Source organism: Cydia fagiglandana, chromosome 10 (genome assembly GCF_963556715.1).
Source record: "Cydia fagiglandana chromosome 10, ilCydFagi1.1, whole genome shotgun sequence".
Classification (NCBI taxonomy): Eukaryota; Metazoa; Arthropoda; class Insecta; order Lepidoptera; family Tortricidae; genus Cydia; species Cydia fagiglandana.
In genome coordinates, this window is record NC_085941.1 from 3,941,231 (window position 1) to 3,953,855 (window position 12,625).

General features: G+C 39.5%; 1 protein-coding gene across 1 annotated transcript in view; it reads left to right on the plus strand.

Moving 5' to 3' along the window:
* The window catches only part of LOC134668161 (uncharacterized), a 101,537-nt gene that overhangs the window by 43,083 nt on the left and 45,829 nt on the right, over window positions 1-12,625 (plus strand). Inside the window, exon 3 of the mRNA XM_063525679.1 lies at window positions 8,541-8,641. Coding sequence (XP_063381749.1) covers window positions 8,541-8,641 — 101 coding nt within the window. The remainder of the gene's footprint in view (window positions 1-8,540; window positions 8,642-12,625) is intronic.

Below are 12,625 nucleotides of genomic sequence, written 5' to 3' on the forward strand. Positions count from 1 at the left end.
CGTATTAATCTCAAACTCGTATTAATCTCAAACTCGTATTAATCTCAAACTCGTATTAATCTCAAACTCGTATTAAACTCCTCAGATCCTAACTCTTACACTCGACTGTAACGGCAAACTCGTACTAAATAACACATCTATGGACTCTCTGGTAGCACACTACATGGCCACACTCATACGAGTCAACAGCACACCTACATGGCTGTAGACTCTAGCAACGCACTACATGGCGTAGACTCTAGCAGCACACCTACATGGCTGTAGACTCTAGCAACGCACTACATGGCGTAGACTCTAGCAGCACACCTACATGGCCGCACTCATAAACAGCACACCTACATGGCTGTGTACTCTAGCAGCACACCTACATGGCCGCACTCATAAACAGCACACCTACATGGCTGTATACTCTAGCAGCACACCTACATGGCCGCACTCATAAACAGCACGCCTACATGGCTGTATACTCTAGCAGCACACCTACATGGCCGCACTCATAAACAGCACACCTACATGGCTGTATACTCTAGCAGCACACCTACATGGCCGCACTCATAAACAGCACACCTACATGGCTGTATACTCTAATAGCAGCACACCTACATGGCCACACTCATAAACAGCACACCTACATGGCTGTATACTCTAGCAGCACACCTACATGGCCGCACTCATAAACAGCACACCTACATGGCTGTATACTCTAGCAGCACACCTACATGGCCGCACTCATAAACAACACACCTACATGACTGTATACTCTAGCAGCACACCTACATGGCCGCACTCATAAACAGCACACCTACATGGCTGTATACTCTAGCAGCACACCTACATGGCCGCACTCATAAACTGCACACCTACACGGCTGTATACTCTAGCAGCACACCTACATGGCCGCACTCATAAACAGCACACCTATATGGCTGTATACTCTAGCAGCACACCTACATGGCCGCACTCATATACTCTAGCAGCACACCTACATGGCCGCACTCATAAACAGCACACCTACATGGCTGTATACTCTAGCAGCACACCTACATGGCCGCACTCAAACTGCACACCTATATGGCTGTATACTCTAGCAGCTCACCTACATGGCCGCACTCATAAACAGCACACCTACATGGCTGTATACTCTAGCAGCACACCTACATGGCCGCACTCAAACTGCACACCTATATGGCTGTAAACATTAGACCCGGTTATATGATACCACCTACATGATATCATAGACAACTAGAACCATTAGAGTCTGACTATAGTACACCACCTACATGGTGACTAACTACTTACTAACTACACTTTTACCCACATACATAGGTAACTAAACATTAGACCCGGTTATATGATACCACCTACATGGTATCATAGACAACTGCAACCATTAGAGTCTGACTATAGTACACCACCTACATGGTGACTAACTACTTGCTAACTACACTTTTACCCACATACTTAGGTAACTAAACATTAGACCTGGTTATAAGCATGATACCACCTACATGATATCTTACCTAATAACATAGTCCGCATATATACATAGATAACCAGAAACATTAGGGGTCCGACTATAGTACACCATCTACATGGTGACTATAGCTACGCCTCTACCTATCTACATATGCAACTGCAACATGATCTGGTTAAAATATATATATATTCATTTCAAAACTAACCAGAGCAGTTTATCAAGCATGACTTGCTATTGGATAATTTAGCTCATACTAAACATACTATTTAATGGATTAGGTTCAGTATTCGAAACTCAAACATAGGATGTAAATATATGTAAACACTTTCATTTAACGACAATACGTATTTCAAATAAATCTGCATATCAACCGAGAACTTCTGCATGTCTTCACAATATGGGCATACTAAAATTTAAAACCTCTCTCAGTTAAATAACATTGCTCCTTTTTAATGACAATAAACGTACTTGCCTTTAATGGTACACATACAGTACATGTTTGTATTTTAATTGTTAACGGATTCATTAAATATTTATCCAAGTCGTATTCATTGTATTCATCTTTGCTTGACATTAATATTACCCAAAAATAAAAATAGCATACTACTGCACTGTATACACTAATCGTAACATGACTCTTTTAATTTACTTCAACTTGACCATGATCGCGTATCTGCATATTATTTAATCAGGTTTTAAGATTATAAGCATTACACAACTTAAAACTTACTACCATGACGTCAGAGCATATAAAATATGTATATGTAGTTGTAGATATACTAGGTACTCACACGTTCTGGTCCTTTTATGGGCGCAGTTTATTACCACTTCTGGCTTGTGATGAATCAAAGTCCTTCGTACAATCAATTACCTTTATTTTACTCTAAGTTCTTACTTAAACACTTTCGACATTCTTAATTTAACAAGCAGTAAGCCTTCTTACTCAATGTTACCGGTTCAAGCGCCAGAGCGAGAATGCCCCTTCCATCCCATGGTAAGTTACATTTATACTTTTTCATCATTTGAATTGGCGGGTAGGAGAGAAGGGTCATTTTCGCGACTACCGACAGATTAATTAACAAATATTCGGGTAAACAATAATCAGATTTCTAATCACTACCCACTGAATGCCATAAGTTTAACATAACTCACATAAAATAATTATAATTTATTCTTGAAATCTTATGAAATATCACACTAGTTATGTTCCAGTGGCAATGACTTTTTTGTGACCTCTGCAGACAAATCATTATTTTTTAAATAAATAAATAAATCATTTATTTTTCAATAATAAATTATTCATGGAAACAGCATATTTTCAGATAGGTATAACCTCCGCCAAACTGTATTATAACAGTTTGTTGGTAAAATAGGCTTCCTCTCTTTATAATACTGTTTTAAGCTATGACTTATGTATTTACTTGGGTATATAACTTTTATTTAGCTGGTATTTATATTTGCACATGATAAAGGAGATCTAGTTTTTGTTCTATTTCCTTTCCATACTAGAATTTTGTGAATTTCTAAAAAACGCACAAATTTTACAAAATTGTATGAATAGTATTTATGCACATAATTAAACAATCTTTTTACATGTTTTTTGTCACGTTCATGTTTTCATTAAACATTTCTCAATATTCCCATTTTAGTTCGTGATTCTGTTTTCACCATAGTAATATTGGCTGTCACGGTATTGTAGGAATCTCTGTGCATCATCGCAAGATTAACAATTAGCCTCTCACGTAAATCAGCGTCTGTACGTATATGATGGTCGTATTTGTCTACGTGACAGCGTAATAAAACGGTGTCCGTCTCTTTCTATCCCGCAGAGTTAAAAAGTGACAGTTGTTTTATCACGTGGATAAATGTGGATAAAGCGATCCATAATAGGCTTGCTGATTAATGTTTCAATCGTTTGCAGAATTCGATAATTTATTATGCAATCGTACTTAACTATTGCTGCAATTTGTGCTGCCTTTGCGATGGTAAACATGCCGAGATATCGATGATTAAATGGTTGTTTTAGTTCATCATCATCATCATCATTTCAGCATACGTCCCACTGCTGAGCACAGGCCTCCTCTCATGCGCGAGAGGGCTTGGGCTATAGTCCCCACGTTAGCCCAATGCAGATTGGCGACTTCACTTTGTTTTAGTTATTTTTACTTTTTTTACTTAGGTCATAGAGAAAAAAATCCATAGTGCTCACTCTGTCCATACATCAGTTTTAGAACCAAAACAACGGACGGACCATCTATTGTCAAGTAGCAGTAGTACTGATAATTCCGCTACTCGAAGCTAGATGTCGACTGCGAAAATAAATAGTCGTTGTGGTATCAAAACTGATGTATGGATTGAGCACTCTATTCTTACTATAAGTATTTATCTGACCTTCCAACCCAGAGGGGAGACTAGGCCTTATTAGGATTAGTCCGGTTTCCTCACTATGTTTCTAATACCTTTTGTAACTATATTTTTGCAAATAAATGATTGATTGATTGAACAAATCAGATTACAAAAGTTGAAACACCGCTCCTGGCATCTGATTAATGTTGCATGCGTTGCTCGTTAGCATAATTTCATATTCAATCGTACTTAACCGACTGGAAATGGTAGCACGTGTACGGGTTGTTCGATTGAAATGATAGAACGAGTACTTACGCTTGCTGAAACACTAAAAATAGTGGGTAAAACCTCGATTTTAAACTATTTTCAGGGTTTCAGGCCTGAGAGTACCTATACTTATATAATTATACGAGTAAGTACACAAATAAATAAACACATTGTTGATGAAGTCACTAAATCTTAATAGGTTAGATATAGGCGCATTTCAAAGCATCTTGGCGTCACCAATCTCTGAAGAGGCAAAGGTGATTGAATATCCCAGTATTTAATAGATTTTTCTATTACTCCGAAGTACCTACTGAGTACAGTGAGCACGCTTCACGTCAAGATGCTTCAAGCACTTCCGAATACAAAGGGAAATACTCTATCAAATTGTTTGTTTCTCGAGTAGGTAGTCGACTTTTGTTTTGATCGTATTTGTGTTCAACTTGTTAAAATAGTTTCCTTTATTTCCACTATTTGACGATTTGTAAAGATATGATGAACTTTTTAAGGTTCCGTACCTTAAAAGGAAAAAAGGGAACCCTTATATGATCACTCGTGCGTCTGTCTGTCCGTCCGATCAATCCCCCTCTTTATCTCCGGAACTACGGGGTGATGAAAAAATACACAAAATAGTTTTTTACCTAAAGATGACAAGAAAACCTATTAGAAATGTGCATTTAAGCGCGAGTCGGACTTAATGTACGGAACCCTTGGAACGCGAGTCCGATTCGCACTTGGCGAGTTTTTTGTTACAATATTTGTTTTTTATTAAAATACGTTATTGATTGCCCTTAAAGAATAAGTGAGTTTGCAATGCTTTATTGTACCTAATGTGTTTATCTAGTTGCCAATCTCACACAACCTAACATAAGCCTTAAATGCATAGTTAGGAATTTAGACCAATTTATTATAATAATTATAATACTTGTAAAGTAGAAGTACTATTGCTCGACGCTGCACTAGTATTCGACATGGGCACTTTATGTCAAAGTGACAAGGATTAAAGTTGAATTTGAATGTATAGGACACTAAAATAGGATGTAGAATCCGTGGCGCTGACTTTCAGACCTGACTTAACCCTTTACCAGGCTGATATTTCAAAATTGACAATCGAATGTCAGTCTTACTCATTGAAAATAGAACACATGTTTGAAGTGCCATATGTGGGAAATATATATCCCTTAGCCTGGTAAAGGGTTAAAATAATTAGTTCGTTGCAACATGTAGGTTCGAAAATGATACACGACGAAGGTTTATTTATCCCTATATTTACTGTCCCTGTCACGCTAACAAATACTTGCAGGCATAATGACCGAAACAGCAAATATAACATAAGTAAGTGCACCATGAATCAGCTTAGGTACTCTGTTAATAAAAATATTTTAGCACAGGGAGAGGAAATGCTGCTTGTCGTAAGCAGAACGGCATTTTGTTGTTCAAAAATGTAGTCGCTTATGCTTATTTCTAAACAGGAGGACGTATAAGCTCCTTTCATTTATTATATTGCATGCATACGTGCGAGTACTGTATGTGGTCTCTGTCTGCCTAGTATTTCGTGAATGAGAAAAGTAAGAGAGAAATGAAGAATGTAAATTTCTATCCTATTTTTGGGACTTATATTTACAAGACTGTCAAAAGTAAAAGTATAAATAACTAAAAGTATTCTAGAATCTAGAATCGGGATTTCATTCAGCTATTTAAGCTCGTGGGCACGATTTTTTTTACTTTTTTTCTAGAAATAGGTAATATTAATACGTCTTTGTCAATTAGGGTATATAAATAGTACTTTTATTACTTATCAGCAAGTACCTATATAGACGCGTTTTGGCACCCTCGTATTATAAACAAGGTGGTAGCGATAATACTCGTAGTGCTACAGGGTACAGTATCTAGCCAACGGCCATTAAAGAGCTTCCAAATTCAAAATGCATTACCAGTGCGTGCGAGCTCATTCAATTGTTACCTTCTTGTTTTGATGAGGTTTTAGCTCAAGTACTTTCTGTCTCGCAAATTAGACAAAACATACGCTTGGCAAAGGCAGAGCTATCATTCCTCTCACTGGTGCCTCATTGGACCAGTATACTTTGATCTCCAATAATGAATTGTTTGAACTGAAGTGAAGATCTTGTTTGTAGTGGATGATCTAAAAGATATGTTGTTTTATAGTGATGAGAATATGACTAGGCCGATTACGGTTGATGCCGTAAAGTGCGGATCTCGGCCAAAAAACGATAATGAGCTCATTTCTCGGAGTACCCGTGTAAGTGGGGGTTCACCGCAGATTGTATTAACGCTTTTAGAACCTACAGAGGGGCTCCACGGCTTACACATACATGTACAAAAGTAACTATGTTATTATTTATGCTGGAACCGTATTCTAATATTGATTATTGGCACCTCTACCTTAAATATTGGGACCTCTCTTGTTTTGTTAAATACCTAATTCTGTTTTTGAATTAACATTACCTTTTATGTCATAATACACTACGTTTGATGCCGATTGTACATACATTCGAACATCCAAATTTTTACAAAAATAGCACTAGTGCCATGCCATACATTGTCGGCTGTCACATGGCCAGTTGATTTATCAATCTTAGTGATGTACCGACTATTGATTTGGCCGACTAGCCGACTAATCGCCGCTCGCATGGCCGATTAGTCGGCAGACTAGTCGGCTAGTCGGCCAGATCATTATTTTGGTCTGAGTTTGGTTTAAATGCACTAAAAAACAATCGTTTTACTCCATTCACTAAAAAAAAAAGTGTTCCGTGGTTCAAGTTTTGCACTGAACACTAAAAATTCTAAGGCTATATCTCATACGACGACCGGACAGTCGGACATAAGAAAGCGACAACACGGTCAATAATTTCAAATAAAAGTTTTCGTAAGCACGCTAAATAGGAATTTGGGTAAAATAGGTGAAAAGCTTATGAAAATATTTGCTGTTTATTTCTTATTGCCCTGTTTTTCTGTCACTTATAAAGTGCCGACTAATCGGCCATTTTTGCCGAGTAGTCGCCGACTAATCTTAATCACATAGTGCTTTGAGCGCGGCTGCGTTTTACTCGCGTTTTCAAATGTTCAAAGCTTTTAGCAGCCACCAAATGTAGACATTTGATATACGAATGTGCTTTGACTAGCCACCGTAGCCGTAACGTTTGCGTAACGGTTTGATTCACTGCGGTGATGCTGTATTAGTATAGGACATGATCAAAGTCAAATTATTCGTCATGATGGGGCTTGTCGCTTCTAACCCGAGTCAGTCTTATATTCTTTACATAATCCCGCCTAATGTCCGTCCTAACTTTATGCCCATTTCACCCCTTAAAGTGATACTGTAACTTATAAAAAGTACTAGATATTGGCAATTTTAGAAAATCTATTATTAGTGAGTTTATAAAGATTATTCAATGGGGCAACTAGGGATATTGGCGTTTCCCACGATTGGCGGGTATCGTCTTGTGTCGTCCCATTCGTTTTTCGTCAAGTTCTTAAATTAGTCCTATTCTGCTTTCGGCACTCATTATACATTCGTCACAAACGTCGATGGCTTTCAATGTAGAATGAGTGACGAAAGCAGAATAGGACTAATTTAAGAACTTGTCGAAAAACGAATGGGATGACCCAAGACGATACCGATTGGCGCTATCAGTTACATTGCAAATTTATCAAGGACATTGAAATAAGTAAGGTGGCAACAATGCACGATGCGGCAAGGTAGTCAGAATTGGAAACCAACCTTCATAAACAAAGATTCAGCATCAAATTTCCAGTAGGTATATATAGTTTATAAAATATCCCAGGAAAATAAAACTGAAGATAAGATATACCTACAAGACGCCTGCAAAATCGTTTCTTTGTATTTGCTTGTCGGAACGAGACGCTTATACTTAGATGCTTGTTTAATAAAATTTGTTACATTGTTTCTTTATGTAAAACGCGAGTATTTCTTGTAAGTTGAGCACTCATTTATTTTATTCCCGAGTAATAGGTAGCTAGTAAAGTTTCATGATTCATTATAAAGTCAGTTCATTAAAATAAGCTCATAGTAACTTTAAGAAATGAATACCCTAGTAACGCAGTAGGCTATTCCAAATGATACCTAATTGTTTTAAGAGGCTCGCGCTAATAATAATTAGCCTAAGATGTGCCGACCCCATCGTCCGCTTATTTTACCAGTGATTTCTAATTAGGTACCTAATCAGTAATTATTATTGTGGTGAATTTAAACGACGAACGACAGTTTAATTTAAAAAACTTTTCTTTGTCATTTACTAAAATGGGACTTAATTGTGTTTGTGTGTGTTATTTTAAAAATTACCTCCGACGACTTATGGACGGCGTTGTCCCCGTGATCTCCTGAAACACGCGATTAAGTCCCGGTTTCGTGAATAATAAAATAATGTGTAGAAATCTAGAAAGATTTAAATCATACTTTTCTTTGTTTCAGAGTAAAACACTAGACTTGGCGCTAGTGTCAATATACAGAGGAGGCGTGGAGCTGGCCTCCGTCAGTAGATATGCAGGCTCGCCTTATAATACCACAGATAGGTAAGTGCCTTCTATACGTATGGAGATGTCTCAACCGTAATATTAAGGTATTACAGTCGACATCTATCCATGCACTTTTGAACGCCACTGTAAGACCTTCTTCTCTATAAGGGCAGTCCCTTATCCCATTATGTGTGGTCGGCACGACTTGTTTTTCTCTTCCATTCTTCTCTGTGCTTTTGTCTGGCTTTCTATATGTACCTACAGTTGTTTAAGTGTTTACCCGACTACCGAAGGCGGGTTATATTTTTCAAGCGTATAGTATGTATTTTAGACCAATACTTTAGTTAGCACGGCCTTAAGTAGCTTAGCCATTTCAATGTGTTTTTAGAAGCCTACGAGTACATATAAGTTTCCCACTGCTCTGCAAAGGCCTCCCTCCAGACTTCCGATCCACTCCAAGGCCGACCAAACTGCGTTTATGTTGTGGTAACCACTAGTTTAGCCCAATTTTGTGGGTTGTATCGTACACGGCCTCCCCGGTGCTACTTTACCCTGGTGGTTTTGACCCCAATGTCAAAATGTCTGTTTTTATTCTTTAAAAATCTCTTGTATTCAATGTTACTATTGTTAATTATTTTACAAGTTGTTGTTTAACCGCTCGTACTAATTTTGATACCCGAGCAAGCGAAAGATTCCAAGAATGGAATCTTGAGCGTTGGAAGGGTTTCACAGCACGAGGGTTAAAGAAAATTTACCCCCGAGTGAAACACAAAATTTTTCACCACACCAACCCGAAGCAAATATTAAATGTAAAATATCAAACAAAATCAAATTCAAATGAATGTTATTAAATATTTAACATCCAAAATCATCATTAAAAAGTCAATTCTACCAGCAAACATAAGAAAACAACTCAAAATTTGCATTCGAGTACTTTGCCTCACATGTGAATTACTGATAGCAAAGTGCAACTTTGCTCTCCGTTTTTGAAGTGCAAAGTAAGTCTGTCCGAGCTGGTGTGGTGAAAAATCCTTTTAAAATTTTAGTCTGTGTTTTTTGCCCACCAATTTCATTGCATTTTTCACTATAATTTCCCCTACGTGTTTAGGTAAATTGCAGACTACCAAAACGCTAACCCTCTAATACCGAAGCGGTACACCCACATTTCAATTCAAAGTCATTATAATCTAGCGATTTCCCGGTCAATAACTCAACTGCACTACGTAGATAATAGAATGGTAAACCGAGAATGGCCATAAGCCGGCATAATGGGGTATGGGCTTTTGCTTTTGCCACATATTCGTATTAACATAATGCCGTATTAAAGTTAAATTTAGTTTGCTAATGCAACAGCGGTGCAGTAGCAGTGTCGCAGAAGCGGAAAACAAGCGATGTGATACATTTCGTGCCTGTCACGATTTGAACGACATTACAACTCCGTCACACATACGGATATTAACTTAAGGTGACATTTGGATAGTGAATACAGTCTTTCTGAGGCAGCATTGTGGCAGCAAAAACTGGGAGAAGTACTTATCTGTCTATAAAATGTGCTAATTAGTTGTGTTTGCTCAGAGCAAAAAAAGGTCAACCACGGCGTTGCATGAACAAAAGATTTCCTTATCAGGATTGGTCCTTAGAACCCAAGGATGGATTTAAGAAGTGGAGCCACCCAGATTTTTGATGCAGGTGGGGGGTGGGGGGGTTTTAAGCGTCTGCGACGTTTGAGGTTAATATTTTTTTAAGTTTAGGTTCTAAGTCAAGTTTAGTATCATTTTCAACTAAATCAAAGATGTAGACATAGATTTCATCGAAATCGGTTTAGCGTTTATTGATTTCCCATACAATCCTACACCTTACCTTTCATTTTTAAGGTTTTTTTTTTGGAATAAAAACTATCCTATGTTCTTCCCCGGCACTCAAACTATCTCTATACCAAATTGTATCTAAATCGGTTCAGCGGTTATTGAATCCCCATACAAATTTCCTCCTCCCTTTTCACACTCTTAAGGGATGATTATTGAGATTAAAAGTATGCTATGTTATTCCCTGGGACTCAAACTATCTCTGTACCAAATTTTAACTAAATTGGTTCAGCAGTTTAAGCGTGAAGAGGAATTTAAAAAAAGTATTTTTTTTCATATTTTATGTGGTTTTACTTCGGAATGGTGTCATTATGATATCAGAAATGAATTCGGCACCCCCGATTTATTATTATTATTTGTATCTCCGTTTTAAAACTCTCGGGTCTTTCGAGCCCGGTCATTTATAAGGCGTGCGTGGGGATATGGATCCAACACGTAGAGGCCGCTTGGAGAGATTTGATATCATGTAGAACGCCTGCTGGAACCCATTCACGGGTACATCAATAAATATCCGTGAACCGGTTTCAGCAGGCATTGGAAGCTATTGTAAAGAATATGGTCAGAATACTGGTCTATGGTTTAAGTTTGGGTGGAAAAAGACTGGGCTATTGCAAAGAAGTCCGGACACCTGCCATAACACTGTTTGCACAAGCTATCGAGACAGGTGGTGACTCGCCACTCGTTAGATGGGCACCTGATTATTATTATTATTTGTATCTCCTTTCTGAATTTCACGGGCCTATAAATCCCGGTCTTTTGATAGGCTTGCGTGGGGATACAGATCCAACACGTAGAGGCCCTTTGGAGAGCTTTAATGTCATGTAGAACGCCTGCTGGAACCCGTTCACAGGCGCAACAATAGACACCCATGAACCGGTCGCAGCAGGCATTGGGACTATTGTAGAAAAAGTGAACAGTGTTCCGGTCTATAGATTGAAGTTTGGGTGGACAATGAAACTGGTCTATTGCAAAGAGGTCCGGGCACCTGCCATAACAATGTTAACACCGTCATCGAGGCAGGTGGTGACTCGCCGCTGACTAGATGGGCCCCTGAAACTGCCGTCGTAAAGACGACCAGGAGCAACATCGGTGTGAGCGGCTCAGGGGTGTCGAGAGGTGTGCGCCGCTTTCTACCCAGTGGCTGTTACCAGCCACTGTGCCAACTCGCGTCTTATGCATCTTTCACTTCCACCCCTGGAGCATATAGCTCTAGCGACTCCTCTCTGGACGGCCAATGAAGGCAAGCCAGAGCTGAGAGTCCTGCGGGTCCCCTTGGGGTCCACTCCGACCGACGAAGACACGCCGGAGACGGAGACCCTGGCCGACTCTCGGGAGCACTCGGGTCCGTGGGGTCGTTACTCCCCAACAGCTCGCCACAAGCTGCCCTGCGGGCTTATTATTATTATTGTATCTCCTTTTTGGACTTCACGGGCCTATAGATCCCGGTCTTTTGATAGGCTTGCGTGGGGATATAGATCCAACACGTAGAGGCCCTTTGGAGAGTTTTAATGTCATGTAGAACGCCTGCTGGAACCCGTTCACAGGCGCAACAATAGACACCCGTGAACCGGTCGCAGCAGGCATTGGGACTATTGTAGAAAAAGTGAACAGTATACCGGTTTATGGATTGATGTTTGGGTGGACAATGAGACTGGGCTATTGTAAAAGAGGTCCGGACACCTGCCATAACAATGTTAACACCGTCATCGAGGCAGGCGGTGACTCGCCACTGACTAGATGGGCCCCTGAAACTGTCGTCGTAAAGACGACCAGGAGCAACATCGGTGTGAGCGGCTCAGGGATGTCGAGAGGTGTGCGCCGCTTTCTACCCAGTGGCTGTTACCAGCCACTGTGCCAACTCGCGTCTTATGCATCTTTCACTTCCACCCGTGGAGCATATAGCTCTAGCGACTCCTCTCTGGACGGCCAATGAAGGCAAGCCAGAGCTGAGAGTCCTGCGGGTCCCCTTGGGGTCCACTCCGACCGACGAAGACACATTATTATATAATTATAGGCGAGCAGCTATTTAGCTGATGAGCCTATGTCACACAGTGTTCAGTACTCTATAGTTCAAAGTTTGTAAAGTCATATCACATCACTAGTAACATCAGTCTAACTTATTGTTTAAAAGCCACTTGTCCAATCTGTTTTTAAACACGGATTTATACGGAAATTA